At 48.5% G+C, this 27,333-nt stretch overlaps 1 protein-coding gene across 3 annotated transcripts in view; it reads right to left on the bottom strand.

Moving 5' to 3' along the window:
* HCFC1 (host cell factor C1) overlaps positions 1-27,333 on the bottom strand; it is a 771,113-nt gene that overhangs the window by 401,492 nt on the left and 342,288 nt on the right. For all 3 annotated transcript variants that reach the window (XM_069645438.1, XM_069645439.1, XM_069645441.1), the window contains exon 9: positions 6,558-6,712. In XM_069645438.1, coding sequence (XP_069501539.1) covers positions 6,558-6,712 — 155 coding nt within the window. The remainder of the gene's footprint in view (positions 1-6,557; positions 6,713-27,333) is intronic.

The raw sequence follows: 27,333 nt of genomic DNA, 5'->3' as shown, positions 1-27,333 counted from the left end.
TGGGCCGTCTGGGGAGATATTTTGGTGGGCTGGGACACAAATACAAGGGCAGGCTACAACTTGTCCCACATGCCAGCAGAACATTGGTGTTTCCCTGGGAGCGGATGTCTCCAATGTGTGTTGACTGTCTGCAAGCCCAGGCTGCACCTCTAGCTGTGCTATGTTACAGATGTCACCTCCAGGGAGGAATGGGGATCCTGCCGGCGCTCCCTGGAGCTGCCGTGTGCCTAGGGGACGGTATACCCATATGGTAAATGGATGTCCAAGGCTGGGTACATCACCTCCAACCGTCCTGGAGTTGTGGCTGGGCTGCATTATAGCTTTTCCTTTCGGGGAGGTATTGGCACACTGCCGGAACTCCCTGGTGGCTCCCTGGTGGGGAAAAGCTGTAACAGGCCAGCAAGAACTCCAGGATGTTTGGAGGTGATGTCCCTGGCCTTGGCCATCCGTTTACCATGCGAGTGTACCGTGCCCCAGGGAGCCCCGGCAGGTTCCACTTCCCTGGCCCAAGGGAAATTCTGTATCGTAGCCCAGGCCACGCTCCACAATAGCCGGGGCTGATGTCCCTGGCCTTGGGCGGCTGTCTCCCATGTGGTTTCACCGGGCTGAAGCTCAGCAACGGTTTCAAGGAGCTGCACCAGGGTCCCCGACCTTTCTCAAAGGGAGAAGCTGTAACGCAGGCCAGCCAGAGCTCCAGGGCTTTAGGGGGTATTATCCCGGGCCTTGGGCAGGTGACTACCATTGGGTTGTACATCTCCATGCCCAGTGTTGGTTCCAGGGAGGACTGGGATATTCCCCGTCTTTTCCTGGAGGGAAAACCTGTAATGCAGGCCAGCCATAGCTCCAGCAGTCAGCGGTAATGTCCCTGGCCTTGGGCACCCTTCTCCCATGTGGGTTTTAGCAGGGCTTGTGGGTAATACATTCTGGTGAGATTTGCGCAAGTCAGACATCTTTGGATTCCCATGGGTGTCCTCTTTTCAGAAAAGCATGGGGTTCCCCGTTTTCCCTGGTGGCTTGGACTCCCTAGGCCCAATTCTGTAGGTTGTCTCCCAACACCAGTTGGGTGTTATCAGTGGTTTAGCCTTTTCCCTGTGCGCCCAGGTAGGTGCAATCACACATGTGAGGTACCGTTTTTGTTGGGACACCTGTGGGAACGCGGGACTGTAGGAAATGTGTTGGCAGCATGTTTCGGTGGGTGACCAGAGTGAAATGTGCAGAAATAGTGTTTTTTGGCCACATTTTGGACTATGCCGGGGGTTCTGGGTAATTAATTCTGGGCCAATTTGCACAATAAGACCTCTGCCGATTCCCACGGGTGTCCTCTTTTCGTAAATGCATGGGGTTCCCCATTTTCCATGGTGGCTTGGACACCCTAGGCCCAAATCCGTAGGGTGTGCGCATGAGCATAATTCCTGAAATTATGCTGTGACAAAAGTCTTGGGGTTACCCATGTTTTCGGCTTTCCCCCTTGCGCCCAGGTAGGTGCACCCACACGAGGTACCGTTTTTGTCGAGACACCTTTGGGAATGCGGGAATGTACAACATGTGTTGTGTTTGTGTGGTTTTCATAACGTTTGGACCCATTTGCTGCTGCCCTTTGTCACACAACCCTTTCATTTCCCAAATGTGACCTTCATTTAGTCGCTACTTTAGGCATTATACACTTTTGTAACATGCACAAGTCAACTACCCTTGAAAAGGTCTGCCAGTGCTCTTTCAAAAAACGTATGCTTGCCCTTCCTCACCACATTCGTTTTCCTGTTTTACACATGCTAAGAACGTCTGTTCAGACCGTACGCATAAAACTCCTGTGCACCATGGCTCAGTTTTTGGCTTGTGGTATTGCTTGTTTTGTGAAACCTTACAAAAAATGTGTGATTTCCTAACTGCAAGAGGCGAGGGAATGTAGCGGAGCATTGTTTTTCTCAAAATTCATGCAAGCCATTGCCGTACCAGGCCAACCATTTCCACCACATACCTTTTCTTTGGTCATTTTCCCGCTTTTCCCCCAAACTATGCCCGTAGATAGTTGTTGCCTGACCTGCGCAAATCACCCTTCCTTACTTGGAATTTTGGCTACTTTTCAGAAATGTATGCCTTTTTGTTCTCCCATTCAGCTTTGCTACCATTTTCTTCCATTCCGTCCATGCATGTCCGATTGGAAAAAAAAGCCAAAATCGCCTCACAAAACTGTTGATCACCATAAAAAAAAAAATACAAAAAAAGAAAAATGGTTCTTTGCCTCAACCTGTTCTTGAAAGCCAGGAGAATGGGGAATTCAGCACAGCAAACCATTTGTTCCTAGCTCTTACAAGGCAAAAACCACAGGCTTCTTTGTACATCATTTTACTGGCATTTTTTTTAAACAAAACCCCACATTTTATCCCCTTTTGGTTATTCTCTCACCCCATACAGCAAACTAGGATTCATGGGTGGCAATACGACCACCTACATGTAGGGAAAAAACAGGGCCAAAAGTTACACGCCATTGAATGGCGACATACCGAAATCACCAAAAAAGGCCTTAGATTGGGGTGGGTGGCCGCGGGGGTGGGGGGCTCTGGACACATGGCAGTTAAGGGGTTAAAGGTACTGTAAAAAGTCTGAGAACACTTACCTCTCACTGTAGAGTGCTTGTAACGTCTACAACTCCCAAGTCTAATCAGCTTGTGGCCCTACATTTGATTCTTCTTTTCATCAAAGACTCCTAAGAACTTGTGCAAAGACTTTTCCATTTACTTACCAGAAGTGCTTCATATTATACAAGACTTTTGCCCATTGACTTTGGCTTAGCCTATTGAACTGAATGACTTCCAGGAAAATATGAAAGTACTTGCCAGCTTAAGAATATTTGTGGTCTCTTGTTCTAATAACCTTTGCCTTTTACCAACTTTTAAGAGTACGCTGAATGCCAACAGTAAGTTATTAATATTACCAGCATTCTTGTTATTGAAGTCACATGTGGGTGTAGGTTGTGTCTGTGGGCCATTCCAAAAGGGTATTTACTGATTCAGAAACTCAGTGTACAGTACTGAAGTGTATTTGTGTGTTACTATTCTATTGCTACCTTCTGAAGAAGGCTTTATAACTGACTGATACATTAATAATTGTTTATGCAAGAAACCCTAAGTATAAGAGTTTATTGGAATACCTGTAACTGAATCTTTGTGCAACTACACTACAGCTCACATTTCCCCTCTTGAGATAAACCAGGCTGCTCAAAACACTACCAAAACTGTAGTACAAGCTTATATCAAAGGTTGGGTTGCCTATACCTATAGTCAGAATTGTGTGTAGTGGTCCCAGAGGGTATTGCATACAAAGTCTGCTTAACGCTCACAAGGCCCCATACATCCTAGGGATGGACTTCTGAAGTTCGGATAGAATCTCTGTTGACTAGTAGTGCTAATACTAATCTATACCTTCCTTTTCAGGGGTTTGATATGTATTTTGCCCTACTCCAGTAATTGTATATATGTATCTAATTTTAAGTATGGAGTGATAATATTACCTGTTAGTTAGCCAGAAGTAAAGTAGTATTTGTATACCTGCATGTCCAAGCGTGTTCCTTGACGGCTTCACTGTGTACTCATTGTGGACCCCTTACAAGCTCACCACCGCTTCAGACTTGGCCTAGACCACTCGCCTTGCTACCTTGAACTGGTTTGGCTACAGCTCCCGGAGGTGTGGCTGTCACAATATAGAATGGCCTTCTATACATCTGTCCAGACAGATACAAAACACAGAACAGAGTTCCAAAAGACAACCCAGAATGGATGAGAGGAAAAAGGCGATACTCATTCAGGATAGAAAGAAAACGTTCCAGTGGGGGTCTCATTAGGAGAGGGGGATGAAGCATGACAATGATAAATCTCCAACCGTGCTTGCTGGAACATATGTAGTCATGTTGAAATGATGAAACATTAAAGAGCGCAGCTCAGGCATCTGCTTGATCAACTGGGTCAAAGTAAGCAAGGGGGAGAGGTTAGTCACATTTATCTCACACATATGGTGAATCTCATTTATACTCTCCAGCATACAGAAACCAGTTTGTGGCTTTCAACCAGACAGTCCCAACACACACATGGCCCTGCAAACCAAGGCTCTGCTAGGCAGTGCAGGACCATAAAAGGAAGGTCCTTGCCTGGCAAGGCAGGAAGGTGGTCACAGGACAAGATGGCCAAAAGAATAAGCAAAAACCTCATGGCATGGTCATGTTGGGACACTAGTCATTGTTGTATTCAAGCGCAGTAAACGCGGTAGGGCTAAAGAAAAGTTTTCCAAAATTGTAAAAATCCAACTGCTCCCACCAGCTGTTTATTTAGGGGCATCAATGGTAACAAAACATCCATGATTAGCCTTTGGTCATAAAAAAATAACCCCACCGCATTTCATTGTAGGATGTATTGTGAAATTATATAAAGTTACACAAAAAAAAATAGAACACTTATCCAGCTAAGTGAAACACAGTTTCCCAGTACTTATGGACTAGTCTGTTTCCCCATGACAAATGGGCAAAAGTTAGTGGACTGAAGAGCAGGGCTCTACTTCACTGGTCAGATTCAAAAATAAAAGCAAAATGTTTGGGGGTCCATAGAATTGCCAAAAAGAGAAATCCGACCACGGCAAATGCGTCCACATGTGTCACCGTGCATCAGTGGCTTTTAGGTAAGATTTTAACTTTAGTGCCAAATCTACCACACTTGTGAGAACCCAAGAACTTTTTGCAGGACTGGTAGATTATTTTTCCCTACATCTCAGTGAGTGGGAACCTTTTTCCACACCCTCAGATGCTTTTACTCGATATGGGTGTCATTTGTAAGAATCTCCATCGTTTTGTTTCAATGTTATCCTTTTTGACAACTTTTGGTATACACCTTTTTACTGTTACAGGGTTGCCCTTTGGGCTCCCCTTATACTTTCTGTCGCTAACCCTGTGAGAACTACAGTTCCCAAGGGTAGAAAGGATATTTCGGTCCCTTCTAAATGTGATGAGAAACCAGCACATCCCACCTTATGTTAAACGCTGGGGAAAAACAATGTATCCCATTCCTCACTAGCACTTAAAGGGACAAGCTTAACTTAAATGGCTCGTGGCAGTGAAACCTTTTACAATTGTGGGGCACATGTACCGTGGGCTGTTATCACAGCTGCGTTAAAGGCACTTATGGGTGACCATTTTACCAAAAAGGCCCTAGTCTTTTTTGCCATTTCCCCTGCCCTCCAGGATGGGAAATTCCTTTGTGCGATTTGCATCTTCGGTAGGAGACCTCAGTCAAGCCTGCCCAGGCTTCAGAGTCCCAGCCCACTTCCTGGCAGCCAACACACGGACCACCAGTAGCCTGCAAATGCCTCTGCTTTCCCAGGCACTGTAAGTCCATGTAAGGATTTTCCAGGCCTCCCAGGCCAGGAAGATGGCTAAAAGACAAGATGGCCAGAGGAAAAGTGAAAAATATTGTAGCATGACCATTTTTTACCACTGGCCATGGTTAGTCAGACTTGGCAGGTCATTGGAAGGTGGACAGGCTTCGGTTTTCCCACTATTTATTCCAGTCCAAGAACAGATGCAAGACAAAGTTCTGGTTGGGTCCAGGAGCTGGTAAAACCTGTTCCAGTGGATGAATGCAAACCACACCGATGCAGCACTCCTCTAGGCACAGGAACAGCATTTTCTATTAAAGTCTCCAATGCAGAGCGACATGAGCAGAAACAGCCGTTGCGGTCAGCATCCCCCTTCTATCTCGGGTTCCGTTGATGCTGGAATGGCGAAATGTTGCAGGATGAAGTCTTGTGAAACAAGCAGAGGACCCCCCAAAGTTCCTATCCGAAACAAATAATAACCCCTCTAGCGTGATAGCACAAACGGGACGGTCCAGGGATACCTCCAAAGACTCCAGATGGTAAGGCACCAAGCAGACGTCTGATTGGTTGGTCCTGCCACTTCAAGGATCAAAACTCCACAGATGGACGTCTAAGGATAAACAGCCAGACAGGGCTCCATCGGGACTGTAGCAAATGTTGGTCGCCAGGCCTTCTGACATCTTCAAAGCTAAGCCGAATACTTGGCTTCTCACAGGATCTCTTGGGTAATGGCTGAAGTGCTCTTATATAGTGCAATGATAAAACGTTATCCAAAAAATAGGTAAAATGTACAAAGAAAAGAGAAACAGTGCCCAGTACTGACAGTCTGAAGGACCAGTCAGTTTCCCCATAAGAATGAAGTCTTCAGCTTCACTTCACTGGAAAATGTCAGGACACAGTACAAAAGCAAAAAATGTGGGGGTCCATAGAAATGGAGGGAAGGTTGCTAAAAAAAAAAAGAAAAATTTCGTAACAGATACACTGCATGCAACTTGTGCCATATGGTCGGTGTGGGTATGTTGGTAATCTGTAGCACCCCTCTCCACTTAGACTGAAGAGTGCTCATGCACCAACACTGCTCGAGTGAGGAAAAACAGGTTGGTTTCCAAGAACTAAGGCATTATAGACATCTCCAAAATACATTCATAGGTGTTCAGTGCTTCATAAGCCACAGCTTATCAAAGATTAGAACTCACAGCTCCTTGTGCACTCTGTGTTGGAACAACCATGCGAACTCCAGCAGGCAAGGATGTCACAGTGACTGGTTTCCCCATCTGGTTGGAAGGCCGTACAGTCACAAGGGGAGTTGTCATAGTGGTCTGAGGACCAGTTACCTTCAAAACAGCAGGAACTGTGGAGGAGGAAAAAAAGGGAGGCAAACATGTAAATCAATTTAATTGGTTATCGGAAGCAAACTGGAAACACAAATATTTAGTTACAAGACAACAAACTGCAGCAAGAAAATGAGACCAGCAAAGTTTGAAAATCAAAAGGATACCACAGTAAAAAAAATAGAGACCTTATGAAATGACATGCATTACTCACCGTAATAGCATTTCTGATTGTATCTGCTTAGATTCACGTGCTGTGCATATAGTCTCACATCCAGTGTAGCCGCCAAGTATTGCATCTTGTCTTTCGAGATCGAAAGGGGACGTCGACATGTGCGTGCCTGTAGCACTATCCCTAACGTGACGTGTAGTGTACCCAAAATCCCTCACGCGTCAAGGTCCCTCCGATTGAATTTTTTCTGCCATGACAGAGCCTAATGACTATCGTGAGAGTAGATAACGAGAGAAAGTAGTAAGACGTGTTCCTTCCACCCGAGCACGAGGAAGGGTGGGCACATGTGAATCTAAGCAGATACAATCATCAGAAATGCTATTACGTGAGTAATGCATGTCTTCTGATGCTTTTAAATCCGCTTAGAAACACGTGCTGTGCATAGACTATCGAGCAGTACCCAGAGTTGGAGGTGGGTTGTGAGAAGGCCCAGTAGTGAAAAGATGTCTTAGTATTGCTTGTCCAACCTGACAATCAGACCTAGAATGAGTTGCAGCTTTGAAAATGGACTCTAGGGGAACATTGGCAATGAATGCTATGGAAGCCCCAGTGCCTAGAGTAGAATGTGCTCTAGGCTTGAAGAGCAGGTCTCTTAGCAAGAGAGAAACGGCGTGTGATGCAATGGACAATCCATCTTGAGATGGAGGATTTAGAGACAAGAACCCTCTCTATAAGCTGCCACTAAAACATAAAAGTGATTCTCCTCTTTCCGCACATCCCTCAAATCTCTCCTTCTCCATTCCCCACCATGAAAACCCTCCCCCTTCTTGCTCCCCCTCCTTCCTTCATCTTTCCCATTGATCATCTCCCTCCTCTCCTTCCACCCCACTCTCACCTCTTTTCCCCTTCTATTTCCCTCCACCTTCTCCTCCTCACCCCTCCCTCTCAGTTCTACTGCACTGCTCTCCCTCCAGTTTAATTGCTCTTCTTACTGTTTTGTTGGATTGATTCATAATTATAATTTGCTTCTACAGTTATAATTTTTTATATATCAAGTTGTTTAAATGTTCAGCGTTTTGGAGTAAAGCGTTATATAAACAAAATATATACAATACAATAAAGTGCTTCCATTTACTGGAGTAGCAATATCGGGTGTTCGGTTTTCTCACCTCCTATGTCCATGCATCTCAGGGAGCTTTAGGTGCCCGAACTCTATGACCTCAGGAGCCAGGCTGCTAAGTCCAGGGTTGGCGGGCATGTGTAAAGTGTCTCCCCCTTGTCCTGAGACATGTCGTACGGGCAAGGCAGTTTCATTGGAGGAGATAGGGACATCTCCAACAGATGAGAACCACGGTTAGCGGGCCCACATGGGGACCACCAGTATCATGACAGGTTCCTGGTGCATCTTGTGCATGATCTAGTTGAGCGGGGGAGTGGGGTTGGGACGAGTAAACAAATTTCCCTGATCATGCAATCCAGAGACCATTCTTCTTGGATTGGTTCTGGGGGTACCTGGAGGCATAATCTTGGCATTGAGCGTTCTCCAGAGTTGTGAACAGGTCGATCTCTGGGAAGCCCCATAGCGCGAAAACGTTGGAGACCGTCTTCATGTAGTCGCCATCTGTACTCTACGGGCAATAAGTCTCTGCTGAGCACATCCGCCAGAAGATTGAGTTCCCCTGAAACGTGTTGTGACAACAGCAACATCTTGTGTTTGAGAGCCCATTTCCAAATATTCTGGGAGAGCTTGGATAGCCCTGGAGAGTGTGTGCCCCCTTGCTTGTTCAGGCAGTACATGGCCGTGGTGCTGTCTGGCAGGATCAGGACCATAGTACTTTGAATAAAGCCAACAGCGCCTCCAGATTTATGGGGTTGGATGTTACTTCTGGGACCACACGCCGTGTGCGTCTGCTGAAGCAGGTGAGCCCCCACCCTGTGAGATGCATTTGTCGTGAGTGGGGTCTACTGCGGCGTGGTGAAGGCCTTTCCCTTGAAGAAGTTTTCCCTCGACCACCACTGCAGAGAGAACGAGGGCTGGCAACACTACCAGATCTTCCCATTGTTCGTTGGCCTTACACCACTGGCTGTTGAGCCACTCTTGCATGGGACGCAGGCGTGCGTGAGGAAGTAAATGCAGGACGCCATCAATCCTAACAGTCGCATGGCTTTGCGCACCGTCGCCTCTCGACCGGCTACATACTCATGGATCTGAAACCGCATGTTCTGAACCCTCTCGCTGGAGGGGAAGACAAGGTCGTCTTCTGTCTGAATTAGAGCCCCTAGAAACTGTTTGACTTGGCTGGGGTCTAGGCTGGATTTCTTCTCGTTGATGCAGAATCCAAGGCTGAATAAGAGGTCTATCGTCTTTTGAGTGTTCAACAGGCATGTTCGGTAGGACTCCCCTGTTATTAACCAGTTGTCGAGGTAAGGGTAAACCGGGACAGTCTCTGCGCAGGTGTGCTGCTGCCACTGCCAGTACCTTCGTAGACACCCTTGACGCTGAAGCAATGCCGAAGGGGAGTACTTTGAACGGATGGTGCTTGTCCTCTATCATGAACCTCAGGTATTTTCTATGCGCCGGCAACATTGAAAAATGAAAGGATGCATCTTTCAAATCCAATGTTGCCATGTAATCCTCCCATTTCAGCAGCAGGATTACCTCCTGCAATGTGACCATAGGAAATTTCTGAGGTCTGACAAATTTGATCGTTGGGCGCAAGTCTAGCACAGGGCGCATGGCGAGATCCTTTTGGGTACAAGGAAGTACACTGAATAAATACCCTTGTTTACCTGTAGAAGTGGGACGACTTCTATGGTGCCCCTTTCCTGCAGAATCTCAACCTCTTGGCAGCAGGATGGGTAGGTTTTCTGGGGTCCCGTGTCTTGATTTTGGACGTCTGAATTGTGGTGGTCAGCAAATTTCTATGCAGTACCCGTGGGAGACTGTCTTGAGTAGTCTGTAGTTACCCCTTCCCATGCATAAAGGAATGTTAAGACACCACCCGACCGGGGTGGCATGGGCGGGGACCTGGATCTGAGGGTCATTTCTGACCTGAGGCCGTAGAGCCTCTGGGGCTGGAACTCCGGCCTCTACCCCTTTTCACACCGCTGTCCTCTAGGTAATTAAGTAGTGGTGGTGGTTTATCCTTGTCCTGATTCCAGTTTCCTGAATTATACTGGTTTTGAGGGGTGCGAGATTGCCCATGAAAGGAACGAGAGCCGCCCCTTCTGTTGTGAAGGCTTTTGGGTAATCTGTTGTAGGGACTAGAGTCTCATGTTCTTTCTTGGCTGTCTCAAGAGCTTCATCCACGGCCTTGCCGAACAAGTTGGTTTCCTCAACAGGTTTGTTCATTAAGGCTGCCTAGTTCTTTGACTTAAAGCCAAAGTTCCTCAGACAGGCGTGCCGTTTTAATAAAGTACCCTGTGCCTAGGTTCTTCCCACTGTCTCAGCATCTAAGGTGTTCTTAAGAACATTCGGATTCACTTGCTTGCCTTCTGATACAATTGCGAGCAACCTTGCCCGCATTGGTTCAGGGACTTCTTGAAGGCCTTCTTGCAACAGTACGTCTGCATAGCTAGCCAACAGAGTGGTGTTATTGGCTATACGGGTGGAGAATGCAGCAGCAGTCGTAACCCTCTTTCCCAGAGCATACAACCTTTTGGATTCCTTATCAGGTGGTGACTCACCTGTAGACAGGGGTACAGCACCCCTTTTTCTAGTCATGGTAACTACCAGAGATTCTGGAGTGGCATGGCCCTTGATGTAAACAGGGTCGGTAGGAGAAGTGCGAAAACTTCTCCACCCTGGGATTAACCGCTCAGGTCTGAGCTGATATCAATAATGAAGGCGCCAGAAGTCTCAGATAGAGTTCAACCACAAAATGGCCCGACTGGCAGGAGACTTTTCCTTCAGTACGTCCTCTACAAAATCTGAGTCCGGCACAGCCTCCTGTGTGGCGATGTGAAAATGTTCAGCCACCTTCTTTAAGATGGCGTTAAACGCCATCTGATCGACAGGCAAGGCTTGGCGGACTGGTGTGGTGGGGGGAATCCATACAGAGTGTCAGGATCCAGTGTAGGAGTAGGAGACGCCCAAGGTTGATCATCAACCTGATGGCCGTCTTCCCAACTTTCCATTGGATCTGCAAGATCAGCAGTAGGGTCGCCAAAGGAAGCATCATCCTGTACATAGGGGTCCATGGTGACTTAGTCATCATAGAGGTCATAAATATCCTCTTCATGAGGATCGTCAAAGGTCCTCTAAAACTTGGTCATAGGTGTACAAGGGAGATCCTCCCGAGGTCTTTTGGAAGCAAGCCTCTCTGAAAATGTAACAAGCTTCTCCAGTCTGTTCATACACCCCTCAAATTTCTCTCTGGTGCATGATTATGAACCAGAGGAGTCCTGGGGAGGAAAGGGGCCATTTTGAGTATCTTCCTCTGTCGAGCGTCGAGATTGGTCTCCTAAAGATTTGGATAATGACACAAGGCTCTCAGAAGAGTCTTCGAGGCTCCGGGCGTTGTGACGCATCTTTCGGCATGTCTTTTGGACGTTCTGTCTCGACGTCTCTTTCGACGGTTCCTTTTGTTTGATCACCGAAGCGATCTCACAATACTATCGCTGATGCTTGGGATAGTAGGGAGGTGTGCCGGTTGAGCCGGAGGCTGAGCGGTGGATTTCAGCAACACTGGGGCCTTAAGAGTTGTTTGCGCTGTCTAGTGAAGCGTTGATGGGCGTGTGTGTTTTGATGCTGGCGCCCTTTCCTTTGGACTGCCCAGATGCATGCTGCTGACGCAGTTGCAGTGAGGGCTGCAGATCATAAAGATCAGTGGATCCTGAAGTATCCGACGAGCCTCTTGGCGCTTTGAAACGCTTTGAATGGGCCGCCAAAGCCAAACCTTGGGTTGAGTTCTCTGTGGGAATTGTGTACATTCCGGTCACCTGGATGTGACTTGCCCATAGCAGAACTCGCGTCATGCCTCTGATGGGCGGGGATGGACGCTGCAGATAGAGAACTGTCCGCTGTCAGATCAATGGCCTCGGAAACAGTCTTGGTCATCGCTAGTCCCTTCGTCACTTGACAGCTGTGGCGCTGTGGGGGGGGATGGGGGGGGGGGGGGGGTGAGCGAATTATTTTCGGCCTGCGACATACCAAAGGCAGCCCACCACTTTAAACAACGCTCCTCAATTGTCCAAGGACGCAGGCGTTTACAGGCCGTACCGGACGCTTCGTTGTGGTTGAGGGGAAGACAATTATTGCACCGACGGTGCTAGTCTTTCCACCGATATTGTGCCTTGCACGAAGGACAAAATCTAAATCGAGTCCTGTCCATAGCACAGGATTGAGATAGCGATGACAAAACCCCAAAACCCAGGGAACAAAAAGAGGGGAAAAGGAAAGGCATTGAAAATGACCACATCAACCCCACTCTCCCTACTGTCTAGGCCGGCCAGAGGGCCCAGCCAGAGGGCCCAGCCAGAGGGCCCAGCCAGAGGGCCCAGCCAGAGGGCCCAGCCAGAGGGCCCAGCCAGAGGGCCCAGCCAGAGGGCCCAGCCACAATGGTCGGCCGTGCCAACCGGATCACAGCCATTGAAATTCCATCAGTCGGCAGCAGTGGCACAAGATTCAACCGTTGAAGGGAGAGACAATGGGGATAAACTACCAAAGGTCGAGAAATATAACAAATGCAATGTCTTATGAAGAGCTCCGCATTAGTGAGACCAGATAGCTGGGAGGAAAAAACAATCCGATGGACCTCGACGCGTGAGGGATTTTGGATACACTACACGTCATGTTAGGGATAGTGTTACAGGCACGCCCATGTCGACGTCCCCTTTCCATCCTCAAAAGACAAGATGCAATACTCCACGGTTACCACTGGAGGTCTGACTATATGTCCAGCATGCAATTCTAAGCAGATAAGCATCAGAAATAAGGGTATCGGTGCAGAAAATAGGGAATTGGAAGTCTGTTTAGATTCAACCCTGGTGCAATAACAAATATTTGTGTTGAAAAAGACGATGGGCAGGAGGTATAGATGGTCCTGGGACAACAAGTAGAACAAACACGGGAAAATGAATGGGCAGATCAAGATGGTAGAAATAATGAAGAGGCAGGGCAAGAAGGAGATCAAGGAAGGAGGCGGCGAGAAACCCGTCCCACCACAGGAGGCAGTGAGGAGGGATGGATCTAGAAAGACAAGATTTAATGGTGGTAGTACAAAAATCAGAAAATAGGGGTAGAAAACAGACATGCAGATGCCTCTTACACATAAAGGAGTAGAGAACGTAGTATGAGCCATGGTCTTAAATAAACAAAAATAATTTGATTAAAGCTCTCCCCCACTTTATAGCCGGAGCTAGCAAATAGATCTACTAATTTGAAAAACAGCAAGCACAGGTAGCCTTAGCACTAGGAGACCTAAGAGTTTAATGGTTGCCATAGTTGGGGACCAGGCCGGGGACATATGGGCAAGGGATGGGTACTCTGGGGTAAGTCCTGCAGATAATGAACATGATGGAGCAACCTTTAATGAGGTAAGGGCAAGGGTATGGGATACCCTACGAAGGATCTACCCAGATACCCCTTACTTACATTCTTTAATGTAATATACAATGGGTGATGAGGACCCAGTTAGGTTTATTATGTTACAGGAAATGTGGAGCGTTACGACAGGAGGGCAACAAGACCATTCAGTATTATTTTTCTATTTTATCGTAAAGAGGGGATTACCAAATGACGCCAAGAAGGCACTAGATAAAATTGTGGGAATTGAAGTGAAAGGTTGGGCAGAGAAACAACGAGCAGGACAGGGAGACAGCCTAGAAGCGGCAAACGGACGAGGCAAAACTAGTGGAAAAGAACCTTGTTGTACAAGCACTAGTGACGGCACCGGCTCAGGGGGAAAGGATAGGAGACACTCAAATGGGGAATGCCACAATTGCGGCACTATGGTGTGAAGGAGGACCGGGACACTGGGGTCGGGGGACAGTACCCCAACCCACAGTGGCAGCATGGAGAAGCGCATGTAGGAGCACCAAGGGCAAGAGGAAGATTTTGAGGAGCAGGAGGCTTTCGGGGGATAGCGCCCCCCCCCCCCGGGGAGGAGGATTGTGGACATCACAGTGCTGGTGTTTTGCGGGAGATGGAGGCATTTCACAAGGGAATGCAGGAACATGTCTGGGATGGGATTTAATTATGAGCCATCACTTCCAGGGCAGGGATTCCAAGGGCCTCAAGGAACGGGACAACAGCAATTCTGGAGAGGGGTTCAAAATCAGTTCTCTTATGGGGCCGAGAGGCAGGGGCAACAACCCCAGCAGAGCGAGGTAATACAGTTCAACAGGTTGGCAGGGGGAATAGGCAGCCCATTCCAAGGAGTTCCAATGGTGGGGGCAGCCCTTTTTAAATTCCCTGGGACAAATAAATATTCTGATTAGGACACCCCACAGAGAACTCACGTGTCCAATCCTATAGACAACCGCACACCCTGAAGAGGAGCCCTTGGTGGAGGCGGAAATCGGAAACAAGCAATTTATATGTATGGTAGATTCAGGTGCAATTACATCATGGGGGTGAGGGGGGACTCTGGGGCTATTTCTACGGTTCCATCCACTGAGGCGCTGGATGTAAAGGTGGGAGGGCAGGTAGTACGAGCCCCTTGTTATATTCAGAGAGTTCCCCTGTGAACTTGTTGGGTAGGGATCTGCTCAGTAAACTAAATGTAAGTAACAAGTTACTTACCTGTAACTGTTGTTCTAAAGCATGGGTCTGGCATGGATTCACATGCTCATGAATATTCCCAGTAGTCAGGCTGGGAATCCTCAGTTTAGAAAAAATCAGTTTCACTTCTGAAGTGTCTTTCTCCTAACAACCAATCACTGAGCTCTGGGTCATGACTGCCCTCTACCCAAGCACCTCCTCTGGCAGCCATCTTCAGATTTGGTAGCACGTAAAGTGGCAGTAGGACCAAGAGACGAGCCGCAGAGGGGTAGGCAGTAGGGTTTGCATGTGAATCCGTGCCGGACCCATGCTGGAGCACAACAGTTACAGGTAAGTAACTTATTCCTTCTCCTGGAATCCCTGTCGGCGCAGTAGAACTTTGTGAAGGTGTGGGTCGACCTCCATGTAGCAGCGCTGCAGACGTCCAGCAGGGGCACACCAGACGGGAACGCCGTAGTTGGAGCGCTCGCTCTGGTAGAATGGGCTCTCGGGCGGCCAGGCAACAGTCGGTTTGCCAACCGGTGACAATGGGTGATGCAGCCGGAGAGCCACCTGGAAATGGAAGCCTTTGAGAAGGCCTTCTCATAGTTCACAAGGCCAAAGTTCATAAAAGGTTCTAACGTCTTCCGAAAACTTTGTGCGGTTCACATAGAACTTCAGCGCTCTAGCCACATCTAGCGAGTGTAAAGTCCTCTCAACCGGCCACGAAGGCGTCTGGAAGAATACAGGTAACATCAAGGGCTCATTGAGATGAAAGTCTGATGGCACCTTGGGCAAGAAGGAGGGGTTTATCTGCAGCACCACCCTTGTCTCGTGGAATCTCAAGTAAGTTTACAAGAGAGGGCTTGGATCTCTCCCACTCGTCGTGCCGAGGGGATGATCACAAGAAAAGCCTTTTCCACGACAAAAATGTCAGTGGCGCTGCATGCAGAGGCTTGAACGGAGAACCCATGAGGCTAGTAAACACCACATTGAGATCCCACGCCGGGACCTTCAACCGGTGGGAATGAGCAAAATAGTCCTTTGACGAATTCCTTGACCAAAGGATGCAACCATAAGGATGATAGTCTAGGAAATCTAGTGTAGCAGGAAATAGCCACCAGATGGAAGCATGGGCCAGTCCTGACTTGGCCAACAACAAATACGGAAGCTCCTGAGGAGCAGTGACTCGTAGAGGGTCGATATTCTGAGTACAGCAACAAACAGCAAACCGCTTCCACTTGTGCCTGTAGCATCTGAGATTAGATGAAGCTCTGGCCTTGGCGAGCACCTTCTTACAATCTGCCGGGAGATCGTAGCCCCCAAACTCTAGTGCTGTAGGAGCCAGGCCTTCAGGTTCAGAGATCCTGTGTCGTTGTGCAGAATCACGCCGCCTTCCCTGGTGAGAAGATCTACGACCGTCAGAAGCTTAACTGGAGTGGACGCTGACATGTCCAAAAGATCCGGGTACCATATCTGTCTCGGTCACACCGGTGCAATAAGGCTCATCCTGCACCAGGACCGTCAGTTGATTTACTAGTCGAAGCAGCAATGGAGGGAACACATACAGAAACAGGACGTCCCAGGGGAAAGAATACACGCCCCCCCCCCCCCCGCATGCTCCCTGGCTGGGGAAACTTGCTGGCGAACCTCTAGCACTTGTTCAATCCCGTCACAAACAGATTGATCTGGGGATTGCCCCATCTGCGGAACAGGTGATCCACTTGGTCCTGCCGAAGTTCCCAATCGTGGCAAGAGCGCACCTCCCTGCTGAGAGTCGGCAATGGTGTTCACTCCTGCTAGATGAAATGGGATGAGGAGCATCCCCTAGGCTACAGCCTAGTGTCAAAGGTCCTGCGCCTCTTTGGAGAGCACCGGGGATCTGGCTACCCCCTGCTTCCAGATGTAGAACATTGTGGTGGTGTGGTCCGTGAAGACCAGTACCACCTTGCCCTTGAGGGACGGAAGGAAGGACTTGAGGGCCCAAAACACTGCCCGCAGCTCCAACACGTTGTGCAACCACTTTTCCTCCGGCAGCCACAGGCCTCTTGCATGAAGACTTCCGCAGTGCACGTCCCATCCTTCCACAGAGGCGTCCGTTGTGACAGTCTCCTGATGCGGTGGGGTCTGGAAATCCACGCCTGCGGACAAATGTGTGCGCACTCCCCACCAGCGTATTGCTCGACAAACTCTCGAGTGTGATCTGGTCCTCGAAACTCCCTGCCTCTTGTATCCAACGGGCGTCGAGTAACTCCTGCAGCGGACACATCCGTAGCATGCACAGCCGAAAGAGGTATATGCATGACGACATAGTGCCAAGTAGGGACTTGATGGACCTCACCCTTGTGACCTTTAGGGCCAACAGCCGTTGTACCTTGCCGAGGATGGCCACGATGCTCTGACGGAAACGCCAGGCACAATACTGTGTTGAGTCGGGCTCCTAGAAACGGTGCGTCCTGCGATGGAGTCAAGCAGGACTTTGAGAACCCCAGGTTCGTCAGGAGTTGGACTGTCTTTGTCGTGTGGTCGACAGCGATGTCCATTGAGCTCGCCCGGATAATCCAGTCGTACGGGTACACATGGATCCCTCGTAGACGCAGCAGCGGCGCCACCGGGGTCTGGCACTTGGTGAACACTCGTGGTGCCGACTTCAACCAAAAAGGGAAGGACCTTGAACTGGTAATTTCCTTTAACCACGAAGCGTAGGTGCTTGCGGTGTCCCTTGTGTATGGGGATGTGAAAGTAGGCATCTTCCAAGTCCAGCAACGACAAACTACCCCTCTTCCAGCTGTCCCAACATGTGCTGAAGAGTCATGATCCAAAACTTTTGGAACTTGATGCATTTCTTTAAACAGCGGCAGACAACAATGGACCTCCAACCGCCGGTCTTCTTTCAGACGAGAAAATAGCGGGAGTACACTCCAGAGCTACGCAGCCTCTTTGGGACGAGCTCTATCACCCCCTTTTTTAAACATTGCCCGAACCTCCAGCAGCAGCTGAGGGACGTGGTTTTCCTGACGGGCAACTGGTGGTATCCGTGGACACTTACGTTGGAACTCTAGGGTGTGTCCGTGGGCGAAAGCGTCCATCACCCAACGGTCGGTGGGGATGGTCTTCCACATGCTGATTAAGTTCACCAGCCAGCCTCCCATGGTCAGTTCAATCTTGCTTTGCCGAAGCTCCACCTTGGGCACCTTGGCGACGGCAGCAACCACCTCCAGACTTGGCACTGCCCCTGTAGGTCTCCTCGGACGATTGGCGGTTGGACGAGGCACCTCCTCCGAATCATTTAGAGGAACTTTGGGATTTCCCTCCAGAAGTCCGAAAGGACGGCTGTCGTCTTTGCAGTGTGCCCAGGGCACGCGCCGTCTGTGTCCGCCTTGATGGCCTGTAGAGGCTCATCCACAGACTTTCCAAACAAATTGTCCCCGAAGGGCATGTCCAACACCTTCGTCTTGACATCCTGGTGGAAATTAGTGTCCCTCAGCCAGCCAAGCCAAAGGCAAACGCTGTTGCCCATTTGACGGAAACCCGTGTTGGCAATGTCCGTGGCCATTGCAATGCCGTGGTCCGAAGCCATCTCGTCTTCCTGTAGGATCTCCAAAGCGTCAGCCCTCTTGTCGTCGGGAAGAAAGTCCAGAAGGGGGGGCCATCTTGAACCAAAGTTCCCTGTCGTAACGGGCCATGATGGAGAGTGCCTTAGCGGCCTTGATGGTCGTTGCTGCCGACGTGATCACTCTTTGCCCCATGGCATCCAAATCATTCCCCTCACTGCCTGGAAGGGAGGGTGGGGAAGGAAGAGAGGACGCTGACAAGGATGAGCCCGAGGACAACTTCTTGGCTGCTGCCAAAACAGTCTGGGGACTGCTGGGACCGTAGGCACTTGGGCGCAGAGTCTGGCACTCTGTATTTCTACTCATAGCGATCCAGTTTTGCCGGTGCCGATGAAGGGTTCTTAATTAGGGACACCCCCTCGTCTTTGAAGAACTTGAGCGTTGTGTCATGGTGGACTGTGCTGGAGATGCTGAACCTGCCCTGGCCGCCGAGGAGCCCATTGCAACGCCGCTCCCGGAGGCAGTGCACTCGCAGTGCTTAGCCTTGGGTTGGGCCCCTCCGGGAGAGGCACCCTCAAAGGTCTTAGAAGCCCACTCAGCTTTCTTCTTCTGGGCAGGGAAAGCTGAGTGGACTCAACCAGAGCAGGGGCCTTGGCCTGCAGCCACTCGTTGAGGCGCTTGCGTCGGTCAGCCTGCATGCGCGGCACCATCTCCCGACAAGCCACGCATTCGTCCTCCACATGCGAATGGTCCAAATGCAAGCAGTAGAGGCAGGGGGAATGTCCAGCGTCCAAAAAGACGTTCCGTAGGTTGCCTTGAAGAGAGGCGCCGAGTCCTCATCTGTCATGACACGGTTTAGGCCTCGAAGAAGCGTCTAATCTTCTAGGAAGAAACTATGAAAATCTGCCTTCGAGGGGCACTGAAGAATCTGAAGGTTGATCGATGAAGCTTAGACTCGACTGATCGAAAAAATTTAGCTAAACTTGGAAGAAAAAAATAAATTGCAAAACGCAGTAAAAACTCCAGAGCTATAGCACCAGGACTCCCAACACTTGAACATGCAGTAAAAATCTGAAGATGGCTGACAGAGGAGGGGCTTAGTTAGAGGTCAGTCATTGGCTGGGGGCAGTATGACCCAGAGACCAGTGATTGTTTGTTAGGAGAAAGACAGTTCAGAAGTGAAACTGATTTTTTCTTTACCGAGGATTCCCAGCCTCACTAGGAATATTCATGAGCATGAGAATATTCCCTGTCATGAGCATGTGAATCCATGCCAGACCCCATGCTGGAGAACTAAATCATTCAAAGATCAAGGGGTAGTGTGTTCCACTCCAGGAATGTGTGCAGCTCGAGCAATGGTAATCAATGCAATGGCAAGGGAGTCAGTAGTCCGTGGGGTTTCTGTGGTCCCGGACATATTTTTGTACGATCAAGGTATTAGTAAAAGTAGCACCTTCAATTGCGACAAAATGTTGGCTGGTGCCCACAGATTTTATTTTCCGATCCATGGTGCCACCCGAAATGGTGGCAGGGACAATTTTGTCATTAGATTTGCAAGGACTAGTAGTGTCAGATAAAAGAGTAGGCCTGATTGGAACAGAACAGGACTGGTGCGAGTGGCGCACAGTATTATGTATAGATCTGAGAGATTTTGGAAATGTGCATCGCCTGAACGATCATGGTGCAGTATAGGAAGGTAAAGTGCCCCCAGATGGCAGTGGTGACAGTTTTAATTTTTGACGAGGACATGCGATATGTGGCAGCACAATTATGTACTATTAATTCACATGATGTGGGGTTACTGAGAGATTTGACCCCAGTACAGATTACATTTAAGTCAGTTGCCTAGCACAATCATCCATTATGTGGATGATCTGCTGTTATGTAGTTAAAATGTACAACAGTGCAGGAGGGATTCTGTTGCATTATTGCAATTGCTGGCTCACATGTAGGTACTATATTGGGACAACTCATTTTTGCAAACAGGAAAAAATATTACCAGAGAGGGCGGCAGCAGTACACGGCACCCCTTGGCCCAGTACTGTGAAGGAAATGCAGCCTTTTTTTGGGCGCAAGTAATTATTGTAGGGCATGGACACTAGACTACGCAGTCTACACAAGGCCGCTGTTACAAAAGTCTGAGGGAAGGACAGGACTTGAAAGTAAATTGGAATGGACTGACAAAATGAATAGACAATTTGAGGACTTTAAAGAAGCTATTTGCATGGCTCATGTTTTAGCAACTCTGGATTATATACAGGAGTTTATTTCCCCACTCTGATGAACGGCTCATGCATTGACGGAAGGAGAGATACTATATGTTGATGGGTCATCAATAATTGACCAGGAGACGGGCCAGAGGCACACAGCGGCAGTAGTGGCACACAGTAAAAAAAAAGGGGGTGGGGACAAAGTGACCACCCCTGTAGAAAGCGAGACTACAGTTGAATACACAACATTGTCCATATTACAACTGTACAAAGGAGTCCTCCAAATCCCAGCTTAAAGAGTTTGTCGGGAGAGCAGTCCTCCCAAATGGATATGGTGCTTGAGGCTCCTTTTGGGGATTACCAGCACAGCCTTTAACGATGTCCTGCAAGGAGAATCCACCGCTCCTGTTGCTCTTGCTAAACTCCCACGCAAGAGAGTGGGAGCACCAAAGGTTGGAATGCTTCCATTCAAGAGTGTGTGTGTGTCTTGTGGAGGACTTAAAAAGGCAAGTAGTATGGCTATCTTGGGGGTGATAAGAGGAGCAACTATTTCTTAAAGCTTTCAGAGAAAGTACGTGGAGCCCTTTGTCACCTAGCATTTTCACTCCCATCCCAAAGACCATGCAAAATCATTGCATAGACAAATCATGTAGTAAAAAGGACAAAAATTCAGTCACAACACAAAAAATTACCAGTTAAAAACCTTGTTGTGGGGATGTTTTCGCAGCCGTCTAGTGATGGCTGTGTTAAGCATCTAACCTAATGGTGTCGCCCAAAGGTAAAGACCAAAATCTCCTGTGAAAACTAGCAGAATCGTCCAGAACACACCACAATGGTACACGGAAAAGACATGCATTACTCACTGTAATAGCATTTCTGATTGCATCTGCTTAGATTCACATGCTGTGCATATGGTCCAATAGCCAGTGGTAACCGCAGAGTATTGCATCTTGTCTTTCAAGGATCGAAACGTCGGCTTAGGCGTGTCTGTAACACTAACCCCAACGTGATGTGTAGTGTACCCAAAATCCCTCACGCGCCGAGGTCCATCCGATTGTATGTTTTCTGCCTGAGAGAACCCAAGGCTAAGGTGAGCGAGTACATAAAAAGTGAAAGTAGTAAGAAGTCTATGTTCCTTCCACCCGGGTGGGGAGGAAGGGTGGGCGCATGTGAATCTAAGCAGTAACAATCAAAAATGCTATTACGGCGAGTAATGCATGTCTTCTGATGCTTGTTAATCTGTTTAGAATCACATGCTGTGCATAGACTAGCGAGCAGTACCCGGAGGTGGGTTGTGAGAAGGCACAGTAGTGAAGATGTCTTTGTACTGCTTGTCACACCTGAGAGTCAGACCTAGAATGAGTGTCTCGGCAATAGTGTTTTGTAAAGGTATGTACAGAACTCCAGGTTGCCGCTTTCCAAATGGACTCTAGGGGAAGATTTGCAATGAAGCCAATGCAAACTCCAGTGCCTTGAGTAGAATGTGCTCTAGGCTTGAAGGGCAGTTCTCTTTTAGCAAGAGAGAAGAACAAGTTACTTCTTACCTTGTAACGTTCTTTCGACGGGATGTTCCTCCGACGTATTCCTTATCTTTGGTAATACGTTTCCAGCTTGCTGGCCTCGAAAAAAAATTTCTGTAGAAGGTGCTGCACGTCAACGTCTGCCGATACAGTGGCCCTCGAGAGCCACCGTATCGGCTCTGACGTCACCATGCCCATAAATAGCCACACGCGGCGTCCGTTGCTCAGTGTCGTTTTGTAGCATAAGAAGAGTCATGCCTGAATTGGTTATTGACCTTGAAGGAGCGTAAACTGCAACCACAAGGGAAGTATTACTGCAGGGATGGATGGGAGGGGAGATAAAGAATAAGTCGGAGGAACATCCCATCGAAAGAACATTACAAGGTAAGAAGTAACTTGTTCTTCGAAGGGATTGTGTCCTCCGACGTATACCTGATCTTTGATAGACTCCCATAGCAGTGGCATGTAATTGGAGGTGGGAGTAAGAATGTCATGTATCCCTTTAGGGATGGACCGAATGTAATATAGCTTTTTCAAATCTGGTCTCTTGACTAGTGGAGGAATCTAGGTTGTAAAATTTTGTGAATGTATGTGCGGACGACCATGTGGCAGCCGCACATATGTCTCTGACCGGTACCCCTCTTCGGAGGGCCGAAGAGGCTGCAATACCCCTGGTTGAATGAGCCCTAAGATTTTGGGGTGGCTCTTTCCCTGCCAGTTTGTAACATTCCAGAATGGCCAAAATAATCCACTGTGAAATGGTTTGTTTTGTTATGGGTAATCCCAACTTGTGACCCGAGTATCCTACAAACAGTTGGTCTGCTTGCCTGATCCTAGCCATTCTGCTGATGTAAAAGCTTAGAGCTCGTCTTGGGTCCAGCCTATGTAGCCTTTCTTCCTCTTTCCCCAGATGAGGAGGAGGGTAGAACGAAGGTAAGGTAATTTTCTGAGTAATATGAAATTCAGAAACCACCTTTGGGAGGAAATTAGGCTTCACACCTGTAGGACAACTTTGTCCTTATGGAAAATTGTATGTGGGGGGTTTACAGGAGAGAGCTTGTAGCTTGCTCACCCTCCTAGCAGATGTTAGTGCTACCAATAGAACAGTTTTAAGCGTGAGAAATCTCAGCGAACAAGAGTGAAGTGGTTCGAATGGAGTGCCCATTAGGAAGTTTAAGACTAAATTTAAGTCCATAAGGGAAATTGGAATGGTTTCGGAGGATAAACAGTTAATCCTTTGAGAAATTGTATCACTAGAAGTAGTTTGAAATACGATGGTTCTTCCGCAGTGCGCTTGAAGATTGAAAGCGCTGCGAGATAGCATTTTACAGTGCCAACTTGAAGGCCTGAGTTTGCCAAGTAGAGTAGAAACGATAACACCGTTGGTATACCACATGAAAAAGGGTCGATATTCCCTTCTCTACACCAGTTGCAAAATTTGTTCCAACGGCAGCAGAATAAAGACTTTGTTGCTGGCCTTCTGGCCGAAAGCAACACATCCATGACGTCATCAGGGAGATCCCAATCCTTGTACCTCACCCTTTCAGAAGCCAAGCATGAAGGTTGAGGGTTCTGATGTCTGGATGGAGAACCTGACCTCCCTTCTGCGAGAGAAGATTCTCTTTGAGTGGAAGACGGATTGGAGGGCAGATGGACATATCTAGAAGGTCCGGGTACCACGTTCTCCTGGCCCTGTCTGGGGCAATTAGGAACATGGTTTTCCGGAATCTTTTGAGGAATAACAGGGACTGGTGGAAACGCGTAAAGGAGTGGAAACTCCCAGTCCACTACGAACGAGTCTCCTAGAGCTTCTCTCAGGGGAAATTCCCTTGAAAAGAACAGATCGCACTTCCTGTTGGTGCTTGTGGCAAACAGATCCACCTGAGGGGTTCCCCAAAGGGTGAAGATCTCTTGAAGGACTTCCTGAGCTAGCTCCCACTCGTGGGAGACTGCTCTGCCTGCTCAGAGCGTCCGCTGTCAAGTTCTTCTCTCAGGCTAGGTGGACTGCCGATAGAGAGATTCCTTCCTGAATTGCCCAAAACCAGAGCTGCATTGCCTCTCTGCACAGTGGCAGTGACCCTAAGCCTCTTTTGTTGAGGTAGTGCACGGCTACCGTGTTGTCCGTCATTATCGGACATTTCTCCCCTGTACTGATGGCAGGAAAGCTTTCAGCGCTAGTCTGATCGCTCTCAGCTCCAATAGGTTGATGTGTAGTCTGGACTCCAATGGAGACCAACGACCGCTGATGGTCAAGTCGTTTGCATGGGGCTCCCCATCCCGTGAGTGAGGCGTCTGACTACTGTTATCTCCAGCCATGGTTGCCAAAAAAAGTTCTCCTTTCAAGATGTTCTCTGGATAGGCCCACCATTGAAGGTCGCGGGCTACCCTGTCCGGAATCCGGAGGAGATCTGTCATTCTCCCTGAGAATTGGACCACCGAGTTCTCAGTGCCCACTGAAGAGATCTCATTCTCAGGCGAGCCTCTGGCACAAGGAAGATGCAGGATGCCATGAGGCCTAGCAACCTCAAAAAGTCGAAGGCTGGGAGACGTTGGGCATTTTGAAACTTGTTGACCATCTGCAGAATATCTTGAGCCCTCACCTCTGGTGGCAAGGCTTTTCCCAGGGAAGTGTCCAGGACCGCTCCAATAAATTGGAGTCTCTGTCATGATATCATCTGTGGCTTCTTTAAATTGAGGGAGAAGCCCAGTTTGTGAAGGAAGTGGCAGACATAATCTAGATGGGTCTGAGCTTGTTCCGAAGATACAGCCCTGATCAGCCAATCGTCCAGATAGGGGTAGACGTGGATCCCTTCCCTCCTTAGACTCGCAGCCACTACCGACATTAGCTTGGTGAAGACCCTCGGGGCAGAGGTCAGCCCTAATGGCAGAACTCGAAATTGATAATGAGAGTCTCCAATTGCGAACCTCAGGTATTTCCTGTGTTTGAGATGGATTGGCACATGGAAATAAGCATCCTGAAGGTCCAGAAATACCAGCCAGTCCTGGAGCTGGACGGCTTGAAGGATCTGAGAGAGAGTTACCATCTTGAACTTGTCCTTCCTGAGGAACTTGTTCAATTCTCGTAAGTCCAGGATGGGTCTCAGTCCTCCGTCCTTCTTTGGTATGAGAAAGTAGGGGGGGCTTTGGGGGAGAGGGGATGTACCAGCCCTTGTTCCTGTCCGCTACAGGTACCGGTTCTATGGCACCTTTCTCTAGCAGGTCTATCATTTCCTGCAAGAGGAGCGGATCTGGAACTTTTAGAGAGCTGTTCCCCGGTGGATGACTGAGGAATGTGTAGAAAGGATAGGCAGTAACCTTGGGCAACTGTCTCCAATGTAATAGCCTGCCATTCCGTCAGATGGGGAGTTAACCTGCCCCCTACAGGTGTTTTGTGTGGAAAGACCTCAGAGTGGTTTGGGGCGGCTGATGCAGATGCCGAGGGTAAAGAGGCACCTGCTGCATTCTTAGTACTTTTAACCCGTCCACCTCGGGTGGATCTCCTTTGGCTCTTTGAGCCGACTGTCCTCTGCCTTTCCTGAATGCGGAATAGCAAAAGGACTTTCCTCTTCCAGAGGTTCCTGAGGGGCGAAAAGGAGTTTGGCGATAGCAACTCCTAAAGATTTTGCTGCTGCTTTAGATGTCTGCAACTTTTCCAGACTGTCATCAGCCTTTTTTCCGAATAATGAAGAGCCGTCAAAGGGCATATTCAAAAGTCTGGCCTGTACATCTGGAGCAAAGCCAGACTTTCGCAACCATGCATGCCTGCGGATTGTTGTACTAGCCACCATGGCCCTGCTGATACTGTCAGTGGAATCGATGCCAGTTTGAAGTGACTCGCACATGGCATCTTTGCCATCTTTAATAATGTTAAGGAAGCCTTCCTTTTCCTCTGCTTCGGGAGCCAAGACCCCTTTGAAGACAAGCATCCTGCTAAAGACTTGGAACTTATCATTGCAAACATTTAGCATAGTCTTCAACAATTACAACGAAGCCCTGCTATGTTGCAGTTCTCGGTATGAGTCACATATCCAATAAATTAATCCAAAGAGACTCCGTAAATTCTGATTTATTTTTTATTTTGTTGGACATTTGTATGGCACCTAAACACAAGTGTTTCCAGGAGCCAAAAAGCAAAAAAAGGGGGGTGGGTGGGAAGGGGGCATAGTAAACTAGTAGGTCATATTCGGTCTTGTGACGTTCTTACCGTGCAAGTACAGAGACAAAAAGTGCAGTGGAGGGTACAGAGGGAGGAATGGGGAGAAGGGTCAAGTGCAGAAGTGGGGGGCTAAGGGGTCCGAACAAGTGCCAGGGGAGCCATGAAGGCAAGTGCCAGGGGTGAAGGGGGCAGGGAAACAAGTGCAATGGACGGGGTGGACCAGATTCCAGATAGTCTGGGAAGGTTGTGCGAATGCTGGTTAGGGATGCTGGTCAAGGAGAGTCTGGCCCCCGGTAGACTCATAAGGGACCAGGCACCAGTCGCAGAGGGGGCCTTAGCAAGGGAGGGAGAAGGTGGCAGTAAAGAAAGTCTTGAGGTTTCCAGAACTTAAAGGAGATCCGGCTCAAGTCTGAGGTGGGGGGGGGGGGGGCAGGGAGGCCATTGTAGAGGGCAGCTCCCACCAAGGACGAAGGTCCACCTCCCACTCAGAGTTGGAGCTTGTTAGGACTGATTTTCTATACTCTGGCCTGGTGGACAGATGTATAGAAGGCCAACCTATATTGCGACAGGATCAACTCTGGGAGCTGTAGAAAAACCAGATAAAGCTAGCAGTGACGATGGGTCTAGGCCAAGTCTCAAGAGGTGGTGAGCTTGTAAAGTGTCTACAATGAGTACACACAATGGTAATCACAAATTGCACTTAAACAGTATGCATAAAAATACAGTTACTAATGGCCAAATATCACAATGAAAAATGACTAACAGGTAGAAGTATTACACAACACTAATAATAGATAAGATATATACTGTCAGTAGAGAAGGGCATAATATAATTCAAACTCCTGTAAAAGAAAGTAGATATTCGTTTAGGTACTATAGGTCCACAGAGAATTAAACCCAACTTAAAAAGTCCTTCCCTAAATTGTTTGGTGCCTTGTGCCCAAAAGGTCAGGAAAAGTTCTGTCACAGTTTGTGTTGCAGGAAAAAAAATAATAAAGGTAGGGTCTCTGGGGTCCAGTGAACGGTTCAAAGAGTTAGAGGCCCGTTTATTCCAACAAAAGTGTCCCCAACTTTCAGGAGGCATGCGCGAGCAAGGAATGGCAAATCTAAAGTATAGTAAAAGTTGTATAAAAGTTATCAAAACTTTTAAAAGGGATGTTAGGGGCAGTTAAGAACCACTGTAACTCAGCCCCCATAATGTGATTCTTCCCAGGACTTGGCAGGTCGATCTAAAGGTCTGCAGTTGATTTGCCTGCCGTCAGCCTCAGTCCTCGATTCAGAGGCGTTGCAGGTTCGACCAGATCTTCGGTAGGTGTCTTTGGCAGGA

Source organism: Ambystoma mexicanum, chromosome 2p, assembly GCF_040938575.1.
Source record: "Ambystoma mexicanum isolate Mex_15411 chromosome 2p, UKY_AmexF1_1, whole genome shotgun sequence".
NCBI lineage: Eukaryota > Metazoa > Chordata > Amphibia > Caudata > Ambystomatidae > Ambystoma > Ambystoma mexicanum.
This window is presented reverse-complemented; position numbering and strand designations above follow the sequence as displayed.